The 22,720-nt window shown below is 40.6% G+C and overlaps 2 protein-coding genes across 2 annotated transcripts in view; one reads left to right on the top strand and one right to left on the bottom strand.

The window, feature by feature from the left end:
* prdm6 (PR domain containing 6) overlaps nucleotides 1–22,720 on the top strand; it is a gene marked incomplete at its 5' end in the record, with an annotated part of 88,116 nt that overhangs the window by 52,913 nt on the left and 12,483 nt on the right. Inside the window, 2 exons of the mRNA XM_084552297.1 lie at nucleotides 9,206–9,330; nucleotides 17,336–17,726. Coding sequence (XP_084408423.1) covers nucleotides 9,206–9,330; nucleotides 17,336–17,726 — 516 coding nt within the window. The remainder of the gene's footprint in view (nucleotides 1–9,205; nucleotides 9,331–17,335; nucleotides 17,727–22,720) is intronic.
* On the bottom strand, nucleotides 186–6,045 carry LOC311493544 (GTPase IMAP family member 8-like). Its single transcript, XM_084552253.1, has 3 exons — nucleotides 5,723–6,045; nucleotides 4,905–4,970; nucleotides 186–4,570 (listed from the first exon to the last, which is right to left on the bottom strand). Exons 2-3 carry the CDS (start codon nucleotides 4,921–4,923, stop codon nucleotides 1,440–1,442), a joined length of 3,150 nt encoding a protein of 1,049 aa, XP_084408379.1. The 5' UTR covers nucleotides 4,924–4,970; nucleotides 5,723–6,045; the 3' UTR covers nucleotides 186–1,439.

Raw genomic sequence — 22,720 nt, 5'->3', positions numbered from 1 at the left:
CAAGCTGATTGCTGCTGTCAAAAACAAATATTTTAATGGCGAGAAGGAGATTAATTAGTCTTTAAGTAGCAAATAGTCGTCACAGAGAAAGAAATTATATGTTTACTTCAGTGTGTGTAAGTAGGAATGAATATTAAACTTCAATAAATTTCTCATTTATTAAGTTTTCATTGATTTCAGCATTAAACGATTATTTTTCCAATCGATTAATCTAGCAGTTATCGATTATTAAATCAACTATTTTCTGAGTAGTCAATAAATCCTTAGATCAACATACAGTACGTAACTGGTTTGTCAGAGAACAACACAGAATGATTGAAACTATTTAGCTGCATACAGTTTTAAAATGCTTAACAAGAAACAAGAGAACATACCATTGAGGCATCAAATTAATTTCGCTGATGAGCGACAGATGAAGAATAAATATAAATTCAACTGAAATTAAATTAAGTCAAAAGGTGCTCACAGTTTGTACTTGTTAAATTTGATCACAGCAGTACAAAGCAAATGAAAAAAACATTTTATGTACACAAAAGTCTTTTATCATCAGTTTTTTTTTCTGGATCACATTTGCCTTTTTAAATTTGTGTTAAAAATAATATGTACATTTGTGAAAAACTAATGCAGTTTAATACTATAGTCATGGAAATCTTCTATCTTCTATAATCCTGTGAACAGCAGTACTGTAGTAGTGCAGCTCCTCATCTAACAGCTTACTGTGGCTGCTCTTCCTTGTCCTATTATATCGCAGACTGATCTGTTACCAATACAAATAAATAAAGAATACAAATAAAATGTTTCGTAGACACCCACGACACAATCATAAAAATATGTAAATATGTTAATATTACAATACATGTTTGTCAGTGACCTATAGCCACATTCACCATTGTGTTCATTCATTCAGCAGTAGATTGTGACTTTAGTCCAGACTACATGAGTTTTAAAGTCTTGCCATATTTCGTTTCAGGAGAAAGGACATACTCTTTGTAATTACAAAATTTGAAAAATAGTAACACAACAACAAACCACAGAATATTACTTGGATAATTTAATGCTAGGGCTGGATATCGTTACTGGTTTCCTGAATTGATTCAGTTCAATATGAAATTATTAAAAGATATTTCAGTTTCTAAAGAATTTTACTTAAAACTAAAACTGTTGTCATTGGTTCCACATAACTTTAGCTGACCCTTTATATCAAGCGAGGTCTGGCCCTGACGTCTAACTCCTGTAGTCTGAGCATTTACACATTTTAACTTTTGTTTTTGTAATCACTTTAATTGATTAAGTTGCAGAATTTTCTCTTACGTCTATCTCACTATTAATATTTTCAACGTCAAACCTTAGTTAAATGAAGTAACGACATCTCAGCAGTACACAAATAAACAAGCATAAGGTAAAATAATATCGGCCGTCATTTTGAAACCCAAAACATCTCATAGGATACTACACGTCTTGTCTGCTGTGGCTTTCGTCACATGCTCTTGTATCCAGTTATTTATTTCCTCCTGATGTCTTTTCATCAGCGCATCGATTTCCCTGCGTTGATCTTCTTTGCTGTGGAGACAGACTGACTTTTCCAGGGTGTCCATCTCTTGTTTTTGTTTCTGCTGGAGCTTGTCAAAGTCTTTCTGACACGCCTTGTTTCTCCTCAGCTGACTAATCATGAAGTCATTTTGTTTTTGCTGCTTCTGCCTCATCTCCTCAATTTCCTTTCCATACTTTTCCATTTCAGCTGAAACATCTTTGCCATACCTGTGTCTGAAATCGTTGCATTCCTCAGCATGTTTTCTGGCCTCCTCTTCATTTCTCTTCATTATTTCCTCCAGTTGCTTCCTGTAGTTTTCTTGGACTTCTTTCCGTTCTCTTTCCTCTTGTTCTTTTCTCAGTCGATCTTCTTCTTTTCTTTGAATTTCATATCTCTCAATTTCTTGCTCGTATTCTTCTCTGAGCTTTTTAAGTCGTCTTTGCTCCTCCTCCCGTCTCTGTTCATCCTCATGATATCGTTTTTCCCACCATTGCTTCCTTTCCTGCTCCCATGCCTCTCGTTCTTTTCTCATGTCTTCTCTGCTCCGTAACAGTAACATCCTGTCAGCGACTGCTCTGCGCTCTATTACATATCTAATCTGTTTCTGCAGCGCTTCATCTTTTTGTTCCCACTCATGTTGCTCGATTTCCTCCTGCCTTTTCTTGTTCCTTTCTTCCTCTTCCCTCTTTATTCTTGCTGTCTTCATCTTCTCCTCCTCCTTACCCATGTGTTCCTTCTTCTCTTTGACTGCCTGGGCTCTCACTGCTCTTAATTGTTCAAATCTGGCTATTAGCTCTGTTGATCTTTTCTTCTTGACTCTTTCCTCACGTTTTTGTTCCAGGTTCTTCTGATCTCTCTGTATCTTCCCCGACTTCTCCTTCATAATCTTTTGTACTTCCTTTTGAATAGCAGCCTCCGCCTCCTGGAACATCTCGGAGGTGTAGTAGCCACCGCCATTTTTCCTAACCATCGACTCAATCTTGTTCAGCAGCTGGTTGACTTGAGAACGATTGTTCTGCTCGTTGTTATTGAAGACGTGGTATCTTCCTCCACATTCAGTGATCAGTTTTTTGAGAACGTCTTCACTGTCTTCCTCGATGTAGCTTTCAATTTTCAGATTTTTAAGATCATCTCCTCTCGTGAATAAAATGACGATGAAGTCCTCTGACTTCTTACCAAAAAACGTCTTGATCAGCGCCACAGTGTCTTTTTCTTCTTGCGTAAAGCGGCCGATCTGGACCACTAGTAAGAACACATGAGGTCCAGGAGCCAACATGGTGATGCACTTCACAAGCTCTTGTTTCACTTCATCGTTGGACAGAGTCGTGTCAAACAAACCAGGTGTGTCGACCACAGTGACCGGACGCCCGTCAATCTCTCCTGTTACTTTTTGACAAGCTCTGGTCACTGATCTTTGGCTGACTTTAGAATGAAAGCATTCTTTTCCCATTAGTGTGTTTCCTGTCGCGCTCTTACCACAACCAGTCTTCCCAATCAACACCAACCTGAGGGGCTCACTGTTCTGTCTCATCCCAGGAGGTTCACTGCTCTGTCTCATCCTGGGAAGCTCACTGTTCTGTCTCATCCCGGGAAGCTCACTGTTCTGTCTCATCCCGGGAAGCTCACTGTTCTGTCTCATCCCGGGAAGCACACTGTTCTGTCTCATCCCGGGAAGCTCACTGTTCTGTCTCATCCCGGGAAGCACACTGTTCTGTCTCATCCCGGGAAGCTCACTGTTCTGTCTCATCCCGGGAAGCTCACTGTTCTGTCTCATCCTGGGAAGCTCACTGTTCTGTCTCATCCTGAGTGGCTCTCTCATGGACATTATCCTGAAATTGTCTCTATTCTGATAGTTTGAGTTTGATCCTGTCAAGAAAGATTTGCTTCTTCTAACCGGTTTGGGTTTGGGAAATATATCTTTTGTGTAGCCTCTGGATCCAATCCCTCTCATTGTTTCCATTGCATGCAACACCTCAGAGACTTGCTGCTTGTCTTTGATGTTGAAGACAACATATCGTTCCCCACAGCTCTGACAAAGCGTTTGGATGTCTCTGTTTTCACGGAGTAGCTTCATGGCTGCTGTATAGGTAGGTTTTTCCTCCACAATGAAAAGAATAATGGTAAAGTCATCGACTCTGTGCCCAAAAATGTTCTGGATGGTCTCCAGCTCTTTCTTGTCGTCATCATCAGTTGGACAGTCCAAAGGTAGGACCAGCACGAAGGCGTGGATACCCTCAGGTTCACAAGGGGAGACACAGCTGTAGGATTCCTTCATTGCTTCATTCTTAGGTTTTCCATACAAAGCAGGAAGCTCCACCAGGGAAACCTGAAGACCACACACCTCTGCCTTAACACACTCTGATGAATCAGCAGGTGGACCAAACTTTCCTCCACCCACAATGGCATTAGCTGCTGAGGTTTTCAAGGCATCATGTCTCCCACACAGTAGCAGATTTAGAGAGCGTTTTGCATTTTCCAGCTCCAGGATTGGACCTGCCTTTTCAGTAAATGTTAAGTGTTGTCCCCTATTTTCACTCACTATGTTTTCCATTTGTGTCATCAATTCTTGATGATCGTAGTCAGACTCATGGTTTCCATCAAAGTTGATTCTGTGCTGTCTTTGTCTGCAGTCTTGAATGAGTTGGTTCACTGAGAGATTCTCTCCACTGTCATCTTTTGTTGTGATGACCATTGAATATTTAAAAGCGTCTTGTTCAAAGAAACTCATAATGAGCTTAATTTTTTGTCTGTCATTCTCAGTGAAGTCAGAAGGTTCCACTACCAGCAGCAGGACATTTGGTCCAGGGGGACAACTAACAGCACACATTTTCATTTCATGTCTCAGTTTTTCCACGGGCAGACTGAAGACATTTGGTGTTTTCACTAATGTGAATGGCTTCTTCCTCCATTCTCCATGAATATGAGTGAATTGCTTGCTTAATTTTAGATAGGAACTGTCTCTTCTTCCAGTGATGAAGTTACTTAGTGTCGTCTTTTCATTCTGGCTTTTTCCAAACATCACAATCCTGAGTTCAGATGCTGAAAACAGGAACACAAAATTAAAACGTCACAAATTTCATCTTCCTCTTTCTGGCAGTGTCACTAATTTGTAGATCATGTTAAAAGTAAAACCACTTTGATCTAGAAACACATAATGCCAGGTCTATCATTTGTTTGATGTTATTGGTAAAATTATTAGTGTGATTTGTCTCAAATTCAGAAATGTGTAACAATATTTTAGCTGCTTTTGACCTGAATGAATCAGATTTTTGCCTTTTCACTTGTATGATAGATTCCTGGATCAGCTTGCCACTGACTTTGTCTGCTGTTTGATTGTGTGCATCAACTATGAATGTAGTAATACTAGACATACCAGACGCTGATGCTGCCATCCTGTGAGAGAGAAATTCCACCAGGCAGAAACTGAAGTTTGTGGCGGCTGTAACAAGGGAAGATTATTATTACAGTATTACAGTAATAATATTACTGTAATACAAATATTTACAATATTTAAAGCACTGTACTGCACTAGGTATTTCACAAAGCTGTCCATTGTTGTTGTTAAGTATTAATTGGAGAAGCATTTGGCATTAGAGTCACTTTAGTGGTAAGAATATCCTAAGTACTAGTTCTGTAAAATATTCACTACAGTTCTGTTGATGTAGAATAGTTACTTGTGCCTTTTCCTCTTTAGTGAAATCAGGAGATCGGTATCGGGCAGATCCAGGTGTTTTTAAAATGATTGGAATGGATTCTTCTTCTGCTTTTGTTTTAATGGGGGTTAAGCAAAGGCTGCACTGAAACAACAACACATTGAACACTGAATATTTAAAGGAAGACAAAAGTTTCCTGGTGACTGCACTGCATTAACTTTGACAGCCCTACAGTATTTACTGTACACAGTGCACAAGTGATCTAGGAGAAGATAAGTAAGATAAGAAAAGCCGTTATGAACCAGGGAGGATATTTTGTTTATTTCAGATCAGATCAGGAGTCGTATCAGCTGATACCGAATAATAAATGATAGGGATCAGATCAGTGGACAAAATAAAACTTGATCGGCACATTCCTACAACCAACCAACACATGCGTCACACTAAAACTTTAGAGATTTATTGTGCATGAAAATAAATGTAGTTTAGCATAGGATACAAGCAATAACTTCCTTCTTATAAACATAAAAGCACTTACCTGAGGCTATGGAAGCTTTTACTGCACTTCTGTCATAGCTGAAGTCACAGTAGTTCAGCTGCAAATGACACCTGTGGATTATCAATAATCTCTTGATTAATCCATTTAATCTACGGCTCTACACTACATATTCACAAACATTTTAAAACTTGTCTTCATTCAGTGGTTGTAATTGTCTAATCTACTCACCAGAAAAAAAAAAAAATCTTAAAACCCTGAGCTCCGCAATAGAATCAGATCACCTCTGAGTTGGTATGAAAACAAAGAATGGGCGTGGCCAGCTCACTGACAACAATTCAAAGCTTGTTAATGCGAAAGCACATTAAATGTTGTCATGGCACAAGAATGACAGCAATGGAGCTTCCCTGCCAGTGTTTATATGTCAACAGATGAATGACGTTGGACTCAGAGATAGAGTTTAAACTGCCCAGCCTCTCATTGGACATCCTGTTGGAAAAAACAACAACAAACGCAGTGAAGTTTCCCTCTAGACTGCAACAGCTTGTGTTGGAGAGTACGATGTCTCAGACAAACAGGTAAAACTAGTCCAAGCTGGCAGGTTATCGAAAGTGTCTCTTCCTTCCTGTCCAGAAAAATCAGGTTATTTCCCCTTCAGCTGAAATGCAGTTGATGAGTGTTTAGTCTCCGGCCAGTTACAGGCAATGATGTAAAGAGGTTCCTATCAAAAGCAATAAGTCCTCCGTCACAGGAACTGTCTGAAGCCGCTTCAAAAAATACTCATTCTGACTCATTTCTAGTCAGAGTGTGGTTCCAATAAGTGGTAAAACAAAATCACTATAATGTGTCAGTTCCTCATGATTACTGAACCTGGATAGTTGATAGAAAGTAGTCCAGCTACACATTAAGGACACATAACAGCAGAACAAATATAACCCTTTTTATAAATTAAAAACGTCTTGTGTTTATATGACCCGTGGCTCCGATACAGCAGCCACAGGTCAGCAGACCTCATATCTGGCACAAGAGACCCAAAATGGCCTCCTGACTAGTTTTGCTAGTCGCTGGTCGTGGTTATTTGCAGCTCTGACTTGTTAAAGGACAGTCTAATCTCCTGTAAACGTCTGTGAACGTCTTTGTCAGGTTAAAATGTGCGTATATAAATGTGGACACATTATTACACCTTGTGAAGTATTTGTGTTCTCTGATTTATAACCTCTCACTGAACATATGGGCAGACATGTATGTTATCATTTAAAACCTTTATGTACAAAACAGAAGAAAGACCAGCCAGCTGAAGATCCTGCCCCGATCTCGGCCGGCTGCTGTAAGGCCTCAGGGGTCTTTGTTTTTCATACCTGATGTGTTTGATTTCCAACACACATACATTTGTTTCAAATACATACAAGCTGCTGTGTGTTTGTGCTCTCCCTCCCCTTCTCTCTCTCTGTCTTTTTATCCTGGGAGGTCATTGAGTATGTTTGATTTATAGCCTGGTCCCTACTGGCTGTGTTTTCACATGGGTGCAAGACCACCTCACCCCTCCCCTGGTGTGGAAAGAATTAATAAAGTACACACACACACACACACACACACTTCCAAACACAGATCTTGGACGGGCTCAGTTCAGCTTGAGAACTTCTCCATGAAAAACAGATAAATCCATAATTCTACAATTACCGTCGTTAGAAATATGGCTGTATAAACGAAATTATCATTTTCTTTAAACCTTCAAGAAATAAAAAGTGAATTCTCACTGTTCTTGCCATGGATTTTCTAGCCTTTCCGACGCTGTTTCAACATCAACTCAACATTAGAACGGTCATGAAGGAGGATTTAGTGCAGGACTGTTACATTAGAATGTAACGTGGGGACATTTTGGATGTGAAGGAGTGACACTCGGAAGAAAAAGAATATAGAAATATCTGAACACATAACATGTTTTTACTTTCTACGCTGATTCTCTTCCTGCTGTCCTGATTCCTGATTTGTTGCAGGACTGTTATTATATATTAGAATGCATTCACTGGTGTACCTAATGTTTTGTCAAGTGAATACGTGTGCCAGTTGGCCGTGGTCTTGTGTTCAAGTGCAACTTTTTGGAAGTTAAGCCTTTTTCCAGGTTTTTGGAACAAGTGAGACTCAAAGAAAAAACAGAATATAATAATAACACATAACACAGTTCATTTTTACTTTCTACGCTGATTCTCTTCCTGCTGTCCTCAGATTCACCCTTCAACGGGGTTCATGTAGGGGGATTTACTGCAGGTCTGTAAAACAAGAATGAATTCACTAGTGTACCTAATGTTTTGGCAAGGTAGTAGGTCTGTCTCTTTTCTTTCATTTCCTCTCGTCTTGTATTTTAGTTTGGTGTGTCTTGACTTGATTAAATAAAGCATCGTGTCACACATCTTGACGTCCCACCTCCCTCTCTCCTCTCTTTGGATTTTCTTTTTGTCATCTTTAATCTTTCTCTCCGTTTGTCTTTTTCAGCTTCGTTATTCGTCCTCCTCAAATTCTCTTTCTCACTCCTTCCCTTGACATTTGGTTTGGCAGAAAAGAATAAAGTTGTGATTTATTTTCTGTCTGCGGACGGTTTTTATGGAAATCAGAATGAATCAGTGTCTTCTTTGAAGGTAGACGAGGTTTAGGTGAGGGCCTTCAACTGATTATGTTTGTGTGTTTGTGGACTCACGTTGGCTTTAATGTTCAAGGTTCAAATAGGACTTTTCATTGCATCAAGAGGTGTTTTTGTAGCTTCATGTCAAACTTCATTAAATGGAAAGGGAAACTGGACTTTCAAAGCAGTTTGGATTAAATTTCTTTTCACTTTCAGTGGTTATTTGCAAAAACAAATCACTTTTTTTTTGTCTGAAAGGCTTGTTGGCTGAAAACAAGAGGGCTGTGTGAGAGTTGAACCTGTGACCCCTCAGTCATGATCTGGTCTGCCTGACACCCTACGGTCCCGGTGGGAGAAAAGCATGTGGGAAAGTGTTTTAAAATAGTCTGGGCTCGATACGAAAATGTGGTTTTAAAATGTGGAGTTTGCTCATGTTGTTAGAATGATGTTTTTGGGCGGACGAGGTGTTGTTTTAGTGGCGGTGTGACCCGGGGAACTGTCAGCTCGTAGGCTGCGTGTTTGAACAACATCGCAGTCGTAAGCTGGTCTGAAGAGAGACACCAGATATTTCCCATAAATCATTTGGGTTTGGTCAGAAATTGAGCTGTTATCAGATGGGAAGCTTTTCCAACATCAGACCTGGACAGAGTCACTGACCTCCTCATGTTGTTCCTTGTCAGAGGTCATGAGGATGTTCTAACACCTACAGGTCATATTTTCTCGATTATTTTTGCATAAAAGACATAAATGTTATTTCTGAAACTGGATCCACATCACTGCTGAATTATCCTGAACGGACTTTTGATTATTTAGGTTTCTTCCTCAGATAATCTGCAGATGGTGAACCTGACAGGACATTACACTCATTACACTCGGGTGCATTTATTTTTGTGTCTCTGTTGCAGGTCCTGTATCTTCTACAGAGCATGCATGGATATCCCCAGAGGAACCGAGCTGCTGGTTTGGTACAACGACTCCTACACCTCCTTCTTTGGAATCCCGCTGCAGTGCATCGCTCAGGATGAAAACTGTGAGAAAACACTGCAAAATATTTTATTTTTCTTTCTTTGTCTTCCAGTTCAGACCTCACATTAATATCCATCCTTTATAGACTTAAAGTGTCAACGTGTCGCACTCATCCTCTACCTGGAAGCTGTCCTGCGTTAAAGCGAGCAGTGTTTCAGATTGAAGTGTGACTAAGATGTAAACACTAGAAGCATCCAAACCTTTCCTCTGTGTGACCGCTCTGTCTGCCGTTAAAAACAACAGTTTTCTTTGGACTTTGCTCACATTTTATTACCGACAGTATTTAAACTGGAAGGAATTCTTTGGCACGCCTCAAAAACAATGATGCAGGTTTTTTTTATTTTATTATTTTTTTACTACAAACTTCTTGCTATCTGATTTATTTGTCTGCCCGTCCGAGCCAGCTCAAACAAGTCTGTGAGAAATCTTCTATTAGCTAAAATGTGGGCACGTTGTGTCGACACTCTGCTCTTTACATGCCCCGCTCCCTGCTTCTATCCCTCTGTCCTCTAGTAAAATTAAGCTAGAACTAACCTCTCGTCATCTTCTCATCCTCTTTCTCTCTGTTCCAGATAGTCACAGCTATGTTTTAACTCCCCGTAGATCTTATTTCAGTTGAAAACGTTGAGGTTATGTTGCAAAACAAACAATAGATATATGTTTAATGGACGACTCTATCAGAACCAGCTGTTAGTTGTGTCTGCATCATGACTTGGGGATGTGATATATATATATTACTGAAAATATATCACACATGTTATTTATTTATAGATCTCCGGCCTGACGTTAGTTATTTTAGAGATCCACACAAAACTCAGTGTCACAACAAATCCCGTCAGGTTTTTTCGTGCCGATCCCATCCCAGTCATTTGTTATTTCATGTTGGCCGATCCCAGTCCCCATCAGAGGTTTTTAATATTAAAGATTTGTTATCTTACTAGTATTAGCCTAGATCAGGGATGCAACAATAAGCTTCAGAGTTACTCCAGCTTTGGCCTATATGCTCAACAGTTAACTTTCCTCCTACAAAATAAATGACAGTACAGAAACTGAAGGTATATTTGCTCTTATCACAAAAACACAAACAAACAAAACACTTCTAGTCAAAAAGATTTAAATATTTGAATAATATTTACCTTAACACAGTGAAGCTTTTTCACTGAGTGTTACATTTATTTTTTCTTGTCATAAGATAAAATGTTATTTAATGTCTTAGAACCAAATGTATGAGTTCAGCTTAATTTTGCTGCTTAATTTATGAAGATTTAAAACGATCCTAATTTATTTTTTCCAAAGTTATTATTTCTATTGCAAAATATAAAGTTTTATGTCCTGTAATGTGCATAATGCTCCCTGTACTTTGGTCATAGTTTAACCTCAACATTTTCTAAGTAGCTGCAGTTAAAGGACCAGAAAAGTCAAATCTACATAAGAATCAGAAACTAACATCAGAAAAACATGAAGAGACGTTTGACTCTACATGAAACATATTTAAAAAACTGAAACGAAAGACTGTCCTCCTCCCTCCGTGTCTCCTCTGTCCATCCTCTCTTTTTCTCTGTCACTAATTATTCTCTGTTTACATCTCATCTAGTTTTCTGCTCAGTCAGCCCGTTTATATCGTTTCCATTCAAACATTTGTTCTTTTTCTGCGTGGATTTGACAGAGTAATTCCCTGCAGGGCAAAAAAACAAACTTTGACATTTTTTCTTGTACGATTATAAAGCAGAAAAAAAAAATGGAAAAGCCAAAAAACCATAACATGAAGAAGGAGTTTTAATCTGCGGAATCTAAATTGAATCGAATTGAATTAGGAGCTCGTCTTTCGCAGAGTCGCACAGACATGAGATCGTGCTGATTGCAAATTAGAGACGTTTGGCCACAAACCGGTTTGTTTTACAGACGAAACGACTCTTTTACATGACATCGTTCATCGTGACAGGACCGAGGCCGGCTCTGCTCACACACATTAGTATTGCTATGTTTATAAGGTCCTGTGCTGCCTTTTTAACCATATAAGCAGCAATTTAACCTGTAGCTCTAAGTAAAGTATCTCGATCCTGTTCACACCTGGCGTTAAATGCGTCTTAGACTAAATGCATCTTGTTTTTTGCAGGTTTGTTAAATAAGCAACATTTCCTCCCCTTGTGACGTGAAACATGTTTCTTTCTTGTTTTCTTATAGACTCCAACTGTGTTAAGTACAGTTCACTTCAAAATCAAACCAATATGTGATGAATTGAGAAAAAGAAAATCTGCCTCCAAGTTTCTGTCTCCTTCCTCCCTCCTCTTATAAAATAGATAACAATAAAACTAAAACAATAAAAAAAAAAACAGGTAGATCTGAATAGTTTTAACAAAATAAAGAATATAAATAATAAATAAAAAACTAAATCTGCTTGTACCGATCAAGACATCCTCAGAGTGTATTTCTGGTCAAAATGGTTTAATTAATGACTTTGATTATTATAAATCAACAGTGTTAAATTGTCTTAAATCCAAAGGTTTGAGTTCAGTTCTTATTTGTTTGTTAAACGGTTTTTAAAGTTTTGTGGAAGTCTCCAAAGTAACATGTAGGGCACTGAAAAATAAATCAATGAGTAAATAAACAGCCTGACAGGTTTTATCATGTCACTGTGTTGTTCACGCAGTCTGTAAAAACAACTAAGAGCAGCGTTCATGGTTCTGAAACAACAATAGACAGTGTTCTGTTGTTTTGAACTGCTGTTTGCTCCACATGTATTTATTCATTATATTTCTTACACATTAAATTCTTTTAGGTGAGAGAGGAGGAATCCTAAATATTATTCAGACTTTTCATTTTAAACTGAAAGAATAAAAATCGACAGCGTGTCATCAGTTTTAGATTAATTTAAATAATCTGTACCCATGTGCACGCATTTGGTCCTCAGAAGTACAAAACATACTCACTGGCACAAGGGCAAACAAATACTGGAGGATTTGCTTTTGTTCCACCCTGCAGTGAAAAATGTTTGTACACTTCCAAATGAAGTGAAATTAGATTACTCTTCCTCTACAAACTGAAAGACAGCAGCTCTGCTCTAAATTAAAGACTTGTAACTGCATTTGGGTTTTCCGTGGCATCGCTATCTGCTGACGGTGCCCACAAACGATGAACACGACGTCAAGACTCTGCAGTGGAGACGGTGGGACTGCTGACATTTAAAGTTCTGACCTTTACTATTTCAGAGGACTGACTGAGGACGTTCAGACTGGGAACTGACCAGTACAACTGGTTGGTAGAATAAGTTGAAGCTGGATCTCTTAGAGCTGCTGTTGATTGTCTGTAACTCTAGTTTAGCAGCGTGTCCTGCACCATTGCCACTCGTCAGACCTCTGCTGGTGGTTTATCAGACGATTGTGGAGAGGATCAGGAAGTGATGAAAGTGAACAACAAAAGTTCACACAGAGGGTTCAGCTTCCCTCCTAGCTTCACAGCTAATAGTAGCTCTTCCTGTTTTCTCTTTTAAATGATAATCACAGCCTACTGCCACCTGCCAATAGGAAGCAGTAGTTAGCTGTAGTCTCTGTGGTGTGTTCATATGCATTTGGTGCGTCGGGGCCTTCAGCCTAGAGATTTGGACCAACAGCAAAACCGTAGAACTCTCCTCTAACAGACCATCATATAAACCAATGATCCCAAATATTAGGAAGTTCCACAAATTCCACATATTAACTAATTACATGCCATGTTCGGTTCTAAGAAATGTAAATTTTAATCAGCTGAAGAATATCCTAATGTATGAACTGCGCTGTTAAACATGATGAAGAGTTTTCTAATTCAGATAAACAGACATTTCTCCATACATGTGCTTATGTACTCACATTATAGATGAACAGAAAGCTGAACCACGGGCCAACACACAACAAAGAAAACACACCCATCCTCCAAACACACACACACACACACCCCATGGTTGTTTACCCGTGCATGTTCCATCCAATCACAGCCTCTCGGCTTGACGCTCTGCAGCCCGGCCGCCGCCTAACGATAACAACATGTGCAGCGAGAGACAAAGAACGATCTCCAAAAGACTTGTCTTTCTCCCTCCTCCTGCTCCTCATACTTCTTGTTCTCCAACATGAATCAGCCACGAGACATTAAAAGAATGAGAAGAAGTAGTAGAGGAGACAAGTCCTGTTCAAGGAAGTAGAAAAGCAAAGGATTAAAAGAGAAAGAAGTAAAAGGAGAGACGATCCTCCTCTCTACTTCATAGTCACCTCTCTTCTTCATTTGATGTAGTGTTATTATCATTGTTATAATTGCCTCTATTGATTTTATAAGACTTTATAATCGTGCTAATGTTATGATTATTGATTACCAACAAAGCTTTGGCAACATGATCTGATGTGTACTTCATACCAGTAAAGAGAGGAAGACACACACAGACACAACAGTAGAGTCTAAACCGTTTACTATTAAGTTTAAAATCCTCTGACGTACAAATTTAACAATATAAAATATATTTGACGTGTTTCATTTCAACAAATCTCATGTAGATCTAAGTCAACAATGAACACATCAGGAAGGATTGTCCTGGAACATTTTGTAAGTTTATCATGATTAGACGCAGCGAAAAAGCAAAACCCTAAAAAGACAGAAATATGCAGGAAGATAAAACTATTGTTTTTAAGATAAAACTTAATGGAAATTTACAGTTCAGGTAGTTTAGAGTTGCAAGCCGGTCCATGAACGATCCTTCTTCCTTCGGCCCTTTACCAGGACCATGTCCCTCACCTGTGTCTAGTGCATTTTATATTTTACTTGTGCCAGTTGTACAAACAGGAACACCTAATTAATATTTTGTCATAGGCAGCGTTTCACAGAGTTTACAAAGCGTCTCATAAGTCACTGACGCAGAAACCAGAATTTCCACTGGAGTCTACAGAGCATTCGCTAACACCTCCTCTTTGGGTGCAGGTTCTGTAGGACGTCTTATAGCAGCCGGGCAAGAATACATTAGATAGATAAAAACTAGAATTATTTAAGAGACGTAAATATATTTCCAGTCACTATACCAAGCTTAAGTTACGAACTAACTACAGTTTGGTGAAAAACCAACCACCGTTAAGAAAGTAGAGTTAAAAATATCACAAGTTAAAAAAGATGATTTACATGTATTGTACTTTAGAAAACAAAGATTATTGCATAAATTGAAATGATGAATAAAATATAAATGGATGTATTGTGAATAGGGCGTCTGTGGTGCTTTAGTTGTGGAGGAAACTGCTGCTGTTAAAGAGTCTGACTGTTAGAGCTCCATCAGTCTCTGGATGAAGGACATTCATAAGGTCCTAACAGAGGAGTTGTTTAGGATGTTTGACAGTTTAGCTGACGTCCTCCTCTCAGTCACCTGCTCCACTGAGTCCAGAGGATGAAGCTGACCTTCTTTATTATAACTTTTACTCATGTGACTCTCTGACTACAGTTACCCATCTGTATGTGGATGGACCTGGAGGAAAACACAAGAATATGCTGTGTATCGGAGCTTTTTCCTGCATTTAGGCTCACGGTTTGCTGATCTGCTCTGTAGTAATTAAAAGGGAACGTGATAGCGCTTGAATCATGCCAGGAGTTTCCCAGGGTAAGATGCTGTGTTTGGGTGTTATTTTTGGCACCGTAGGAATCAGGGGGTTGGAGCTGAGAGCTACAGACAGAGTGAGGGAAGTCAGGAACTTCTCAGGCTGACTAACACGTAGTTGATTTAGTTCTTAGTAGAACAATAATGTAGTGAATCAGTCCACAGTGTAAGTTTGACCGCCCAGAAATAAACCCAATAAAGAAGAGTTTCAGTCCTGGGTTCCTCTTCTCTGTTTTAAGACATCATAGTTGGTTTTTAACTGTGCAGCTTCATCACACCATAATGATTTGTAGATCAATTTCTTTAGACTTTCTTCTGCATGTTGATTAGTGTGAAAGTAAATGACAAAGAAAAATGACAACAAGAGGAGGAGGAGGATGAGGAAGTATCCTTCATTCTCCTGCGTCAGGTTGAAAAGTTGCTTTTTAAAACTTTGTACTTGGTCTGATCAGTCTGTATTCACGTCACACCCGTCTGCAAGAGAAAGGAAGCACAGACTCCACCGTGTTGCAAACTGCATCTACATAATTCGCCCATTCAGATGATGCATCTCAGGAGCAACCCAAACCGCATCGACATGCATTTTTTGTATTTGTCTGAGGTTTGTAGCAAAATGAATTAAGCATGGGCGAGCGGTGCGAGTAACGTGGCCGTCGATAGCGCCGTCAGGCAACTTACAAATGGTGTAATTATCTCCTCATAAGGTTATTAGAGGATCAATGGAGCCTGGTGGCCTGACGGCAGAGGTGAGCACATGAAGGATGGAAAACGGTTATGACGACCCGACTGCAGAGATGTTTAGAGAGACTGTTTATTTATTTAATGGAAAGGACACGAAGAAACAACAGAACTAATAGAAGACAAATGTTCCGTGTTGGATTAGTGCATGGTGTGTTCTTAAAGATACAAAAGAAGCAGAGGTTTTCCTGACTAAATGACTTGATTTGTCTTTGCCTGCCACAATAACCGTCATGTGCCACGGTTCATATGTGTTTAAGTATAGAATAACTGTAAAAAACATTCCTTTCTGTAACAGGAGACAAAACATTTTCTCTCTGGTGTCAAAGTGCAACAGTTTGACTTCCTGCCAGTCCACATGCAGGCTGTCCTGAACCCGTTTCACAGAATGAAAAAAGAAACCATCCGCAGTGAGTTAAAGTAAGACAAGCCCTCTTAATGTCATTTCAAACATGATGAAGTGTTATGGAGTCCAGGTCTGTCAGTCGCTCAGACCGCAGAACAGAACACAGCCGACTGCCGGGTCAAGTGAGGACAGCGGGCATCAGCCCACTCACTCAAAACCTAATTTACACACTCTTATATAAAGTCACTCTTCCTGTTAATGTCATTGTACTTGACTGTTTTATTCACCAGCAACACTTTATCTTAAATATGTCCAGTTTATCTGCCTCGTGTATTTATCATCTAAAAAAACAGAAACCAGATAAATGAGATTATGAACATGGTTTAAAAACAAGAGTAAATGGTATTTGTTATATTCAAGTTTGTTTGTAAAGCCAGAGACAGAAATTGAAAGAAAACAACTGTTATTTGATTTTTCTTTTGTTCTGTAGCCTAAAACTAAAGAGAGAAAATAATATTAGACTTGATTTTCTTTCTACTAATGTGATTTTAGAAAACAAGTCAAAATATAAAAATCTGTCAGTCAGTTAGATTGCACTTTCTTGTTTTTAAATCTGTAGCATCAGGAGTAGACATGTAGTAATGTGTGTAATACTTCTAGTCTGGTAGTTATCACAGTAATAATGACTGAAATAGCTGCTGCGTACTGTTGTAAAAATGACCACCATGAGGTCAGCTCTAGCAACTGTAGTAATTGTGGTAATACCAGGGGCCCAGGTTGAGTCCTGAGCCATAGTTTGTGCAGCATTTCCATGGTCAGTGAGAGAGTTACCGTTTGCCACTGTACCAACAAACAGACTCCACGCAGCCATAACTAGAGCCATAAATCCATTCACAGGAACCAGGAGCTACAGTTTGCTCTGGGCTAACCAGGCAGCTCTGCTCTCAGTTAGGACAACATGGACCTGGCTTTCCTTTCCCACCGCCCCAACAAATTAAAAAAATCTTAAGAATTTGTTTTCTTTATCAAGAATGGCAGACAGGCAGGAATTAATCCCAGTAAAGGGCTACCTTAAAGCACTGGATCACGCTGCCAATCATCAGCAATGTCATGTTTCTCCTGGTGATCTTGAGACATGAGGAGTTCCTTTTTCCTTTTTCTTTTTCTTTTTTTAGGTGAACGTATCTAAAACCATCTCTGTCTCACTCTCTCAAGGTTCATCTCTGCTTCTATCTGGAGCAGGGGTGTGAAACGGGACAAAACCTTCTCAACTTCCTGCCTTAGTTAGCGTGTGTGGCTAACATTTGTCTGGTTTGCCTCCAGTAAACGTCCCAGCCACCGTGATGGAGGCCATGAGCAGACAGGAGTCCCTCCAGTCCTTCAGCAAAAACGGCAAACCCTCTTCCTCTTCATCGTCGTCGTCGTCTTCCTCCTCCACCCCCACCGCCACCCTCATGCGCTCCATGGTCTTCCCCCACTCTCCCTGCCCCCGGAGCTTCTCCCTCTTGGATAAGGTCGGCGTCGGGATTCAGTCGGACTCCAGTTTCAGCCAGCTGGCGTCAAAGAACCAGCGAGTCCTCGCCAGCCCGACCTCCACCAGCCAGCTGAGCAGCGAGTTCAGCGACTGGCACCTGTGGAAGTGTGGCCAGTGCTTCAAAACCTTCACCCAGAGAATCCTGCTGCAGATGCACGTCTGTCCGCAGAACCCCGACAGGTGAGACAAGCATCCATGAAGATGACGCTTCAGTTTGTCCCATCATCACAACATTCGTTTGTGACAGAAAGTGGGAGTTTGTGGATGAGTGTAAAAGTGTTTTGAGTCTGTATAACATCTGCCAAGTTAATTATATTCAGCATGGATGGAGGACGAGGAGCAGTGTGTGTGTGTGTGTGTGTGTGTGTGTGTGTGTGTGTGCATGTATTGGAAATTTTTTGCTTAGCCTTATTTTTTCGTGGGGGAGAGTCAGAGCGGCAAATAAATCAGCGCTGTGCGTCAGTGAGAAATACCTCGCCTTACGGTGACGGGGCCAGGAAAACAGATGCCACTTATTCAATAAACTAATACTCATAGGGAAGAAAAATGTGGGCTGGATATGGAGGGGTGGGGAGGGAGGGTCGATGTGGAGCTGCCTGTCAATAGGAAGGTTTTATGGGACAGAGAAGCAGATAAAATTCAGCTGAACAAGCCAAAACAGAACCAGAGTCCTGGAGCGTCCGAGGCCACACTGTAACTCTGGTCTGGAGTTAGACCAGTACAGGGATCCAGACCAGATCATCATCATACAGGCTTCTCTGCTGCCCACAGGACGACAACATGACAGTCTGTTTTACAACCCTCTCACAAGTCTCTACATTCAAAACTAACTAGTTTATCCACAGCTGTGTAGTCAAAACCTTGTCAGCTGCATTAAAGCGTGATGGAATATTTTATTTACCTCACATTTGTTCTAATTTAGATATTTGCTGTTTGATTTACCCCGATTTATGGAATATAAGGTCCTTTTTAGCCGAGTTAGTTATTAGATATAAACCAAAACCCCACAAATAATTTGTCAAACTGCCAAAATCACTTGTTTGGACAAAATATCAGATAAAATCATATAGTTCATGAGTTTCTACTGTTCATTACCTTTGGTCCTCTGGTAACAAGTGTTCGTCTGACTCATCATTGTGGTCATTTAGAACCGTTCCTTGGGTTCTACAGGCCCTAGGTTTGGCTGTCATGGCCTCTGAGGAGGTTCTTGGGGTCCTGTCGGTGGTTATGGACGTAATTGAGTACGTCTTGTCGTTCTTGGGAAAGTCCAAGAGATCCATTAGTGGTCTCTTGTGGACATTACAAAGATTCCTGGGCAGTTGGGCTCTTATAGGTGTTTATAGTAATTTAGAGGGTTCAACACATCCTTATCACCAACCCTCAGGGATTACGTAAGAGTTTTGCTCCTGATCTTTTAATATTGAGTATCGTCCGACCTAAGTCCTGATCTGATGTTAAATGTCCTAGAGTTGGTTTCCTGTAGCTTCCTAAAGTCTGTCCTTGTCTTCCTTGTCTTCTCCTAGAGTTGGTCTCCTGTAGCTTCCTAAAGTCTGTCCTTGTCTTCCTTGTCTTCTCCTAGAGTTGGTCTCCTGTAGCTTCCTAAAGTCTGTCCTTGTCTTCCTTGTCTTCTCCTAGAGTTGGTCTCCTGTAGCTTCCTAAAGTCTGTCCTTGTCTTCCTTGTCTTCTCCTAGAGTTGGTCTCCTGTAGCTTCCTAAAGTCTGTCCTCGTCTTCCTTGTCTTCTCCTAGAGTTGGTCTCCTGTAGCGTCCTAAAGTCTGTCCTTGTCTTCCTTGTCTTCTCCTAGAGTTGGTCTCCTGTAGCTTCCTAAAGTCTGTCCTCGTCTTCCTTGTCTTCTCCTAGAGTTGGTCTCCTGTAGCGTCCTAAAGTCTGTCCTTGTCTTCCTTGTCTTCTCCTAGAGTTGGTCTCCTGTAGCTTCCTAAAGTCTGTCCTTGTCTTCCTTGTCTTCTCCTAGAGTTGGTCTCCTGTAGCTTCCTAAAGTCTGTCCTTGTCTCCCTTGTCTTCTCCTAGAGTTGGTCTCCTGTAGCTTCCTAAAGTCTGTCCTTGTCTTCCTTGTCTTCTCCTAGAGTTGGTCTCCTGTAGCTTCCTAAAGTCTGTCCTTGTCTTCCTTGTCTTCTCCTAGAGTTGGTCTCCTGTAGCTTCCTAAAGTCTGTCCTTGTCTTCCTTGTCTTCTCCTAGAGTTGGTCTCCTGTAGCTTCCTAAAGTCTGTCCTTGTCTTCCTTGTCTTCTCCTAGAGTTGGTCTCCTGTAGCTTCCTAAAGTCTTTCCTTGTCTTCCTTGTCTTCTCCTAGAGTCGACTGGATTCAGTCCAATAAATCTTTCTGTCAAAGTTAATGTAGTGTCTTATCTCTCTTCCTCTTCCTCTTCCTCTTCCTCTTCCTCTCTCTTCTTCTTCTTTTGGGATCTTTGACGTTAGCCAACAGCCATTAAAACAGAAGACGGAGAAAAGTAGTTTTGGCTCAACAGGGCCATGGTTTTGGTTTGTGGCAGAGCTAAAACCAGTAACTACAACATTTTAAAAATGCCTGGATTATCCCTAACCAGAGATATTAGTTGTCATCAAGAAGGTTTGTGGGTTTGCGTTGCAGAACAAAGTCCCCACCCATCTTTCAGAACTAAATACTAGAGTGGAACGTCTTCAAGATACGAGTCCTGTTGCTGTTGTTTCAGCTTGTTTTGGGACGTAGTGCTTGAGGTTGACCTGGTAGTCACTGAGGAATGTTTCTGGGTCTTTTAGGTGGTTTCAGCTGCCACTGAGGCTGTGGACGTCCTCTTGGTGGTTGTTGTGGTTCTAGCATTCATTGAGGAGATGGCGGTTCTCACTGGTGGTTGAACGCTTATGAAATGTTTGAGGAACGTCACTGAAAAACCACCAGATTGTGTTTTGGAAGAATAGTCTTCATCAGTCAATCCGTCTGGAGGCCTGTGGTGTGATGTCTCTTTAGAGTCGTTTCAGTCTTTAGACATTTTACCAGTTGGGTTTCAGTGTGAATAAGAATAAAGGTTTGTCACCTCTGTCTCCGTCTCTTCTTGATTTCTTAGTGCTTCCCTCCCTCCATACATATTTATTGATGTTTACTTGATGGGAACGTTTGGAGCTGAAGACTGATGGCTCTTTATATCAGCCTAAAAAAAAAAGATCCCACCACACACCTCCTCTCAGCTCCATCTCTTTCAGTTTTCTTTCTGCTGACCGTTTCTTTTTCTGCACTTTTTATTCTTCTGTGTCTTTTCTTTTCTCCGTGTGTCATTTCAACAGAATCCATCATCAGAGGTTTGTTTATGTCAATGAGTCCTTGGAAGTTCTCTCCGTTCGCTTTCAAACTGGTGTCGGGACGCGGGATACTGTTTTAAGTTCTGTGACGGTGATGAGTGATGAATCAGGAAAAAAAATCTATGTTTTAACTTGTAGGCTTTACATACTACAAAAGCAATGCCGCACAAACCCACAGCAGTGGACGAAATTAATAACCACAGCTTTTATGATTGATGTGTTTACTGCGCTGGTGTTTAATCGTTATGCTTTTAGGGAGAACGGGGCTTTTTTGTTCAGCACTTTGATCTCCGGCGTTCACAGTTCAGGTCTGTTCACTGATGTTGTTTATGAGTCACGTATTTGTATATGAATATGATCTTGTATACGAGAGCTCAGAGGGTTTACGGCTGATTGAAAGTGTGTATCATCACACAGCTGAACCTACAGAGGAATTAAATGCTAATGCTGTCGTTTGTTTCTGGCATCGCGTTCGGCCTCGTCCACGGTTTGGCTTCAGCGCTCGCTTCTCTCAGTTTTTCCGTGAATACAGTTAAACATTTAACACTCGCTGGAGTAATCCAGGCACGAGTGAAAACCTGAGAAAAGTCTGAGCTGATTAAATAGTTTGAGACTTTTATGTTGGACATAGTCACAGCAGATGTACTGTTACATACACCTCCTCCTCCTCCTCCTCCTCCTCCTCCTCCTCCTTCGTTGTGGATGAATAAACTCTGTCCAGGTCTAAGTCAAACGTTCCTAGTAACATTTTAAGCTTTAACCAACTGTAGACTTCCTCCAACTATTGTATAGTTCAGCTCCATCGTGTCCTCCTCCGTCTCAAGGACTCTAACTGACGGCACATGTTTAACAAACGAGCTGTTGTTTCTAGTGCGTCTGTAGAACATGACGGTCGAGCAAATGCACATAAATGTTTTGCGGGAATCCAAATATAAATGATTTATGGAGGTTAAAATGCAACGTGCAGCTGTCTCATGTTTCTGTTGAAGGCCCCACTTGCTGCTCCGTGAGCTGAGAAATGTCTCAAAACACAATTAAGTCAAAATGTTTTTCTGTTTTGCTAAACCGTTGACGTTTAAGAGATTTATCACCCGACAGTCAAGACGTATTTGCATTTAACACTAACACAGATGTGTGTTGTCCCTGCCGGACACACAGATGTGTTGAAAAATGATTGTTTCTTTTTATCCACTCGTAGCCGCCGGATAATGATCCATCATAGTGATGGACGGGCTTGTAGAAATTTCTCCAAAGTCTATTTTTATCTGTCATGTTTGCCATTATTTTAAAAGTCTACTTTGTGTTGCATGGGAGTGGATTTAACATGTTTAGTGACGGCAGAGCTCCGAGAGTTTCAGATGTTCAAGAGTCGGTTATCGGTGTATATTTATACAACTGTGGGTAACGGAAACACCCAGTCTGACGGGACAGGACATCTTCTTCTACGTCGTCGTCTCCTCCTCCTCCTCCTCCCTTTTCTCCTGTTCTTCCACATCATCAGACCAGCCCTCCTCCTCCAGATAAGTCTGACGTGATATTGGCTGTTTTTCTGTGTTTCTGTACTCGTCTGTGTTGATGAGAGGACATTATGTGGGCTTTATGCTCTAAAAGGTCCATCAATACAAAGAAAGAGAGAGATAAACAAAAAGAGAGATGGATAGATGTTGAGTGGTGGATGGAGGAAAATGAGTTTAGTGTTTGCATGTGAAGGGGGGGGGGTGGAGGGGGTCTGCCAGTGATTTTATTTGTGTCTGGACGTATAGCTCAGTGTGTTTACGTATGTTCTGAGAGCCATTGATTGCGTATTGACGAGGTGTGAGCTGTGATTTATAGCTGCCGGTCTGGAGGGAATAAAGTCTTCATACGAGGAGGACAGAGGAGACG

The sequence above is a fragment of the Chelon labrosus genome (genome assembly GCF_963514085.1).
Source record: "Chelon labrosus genome assembly, chromosome: 9".
NCBI lineage: Eukaryota > Metazoa > Chordata > Actinopteri > Mugiliformes > Mugilidae > Chelon > Chelon labrosus.
The sequence above is the reverse complement of the archived record's forward strand: the minus strand, read 5'-3'. Positions and strand labels throughout refer to the sequence as shown.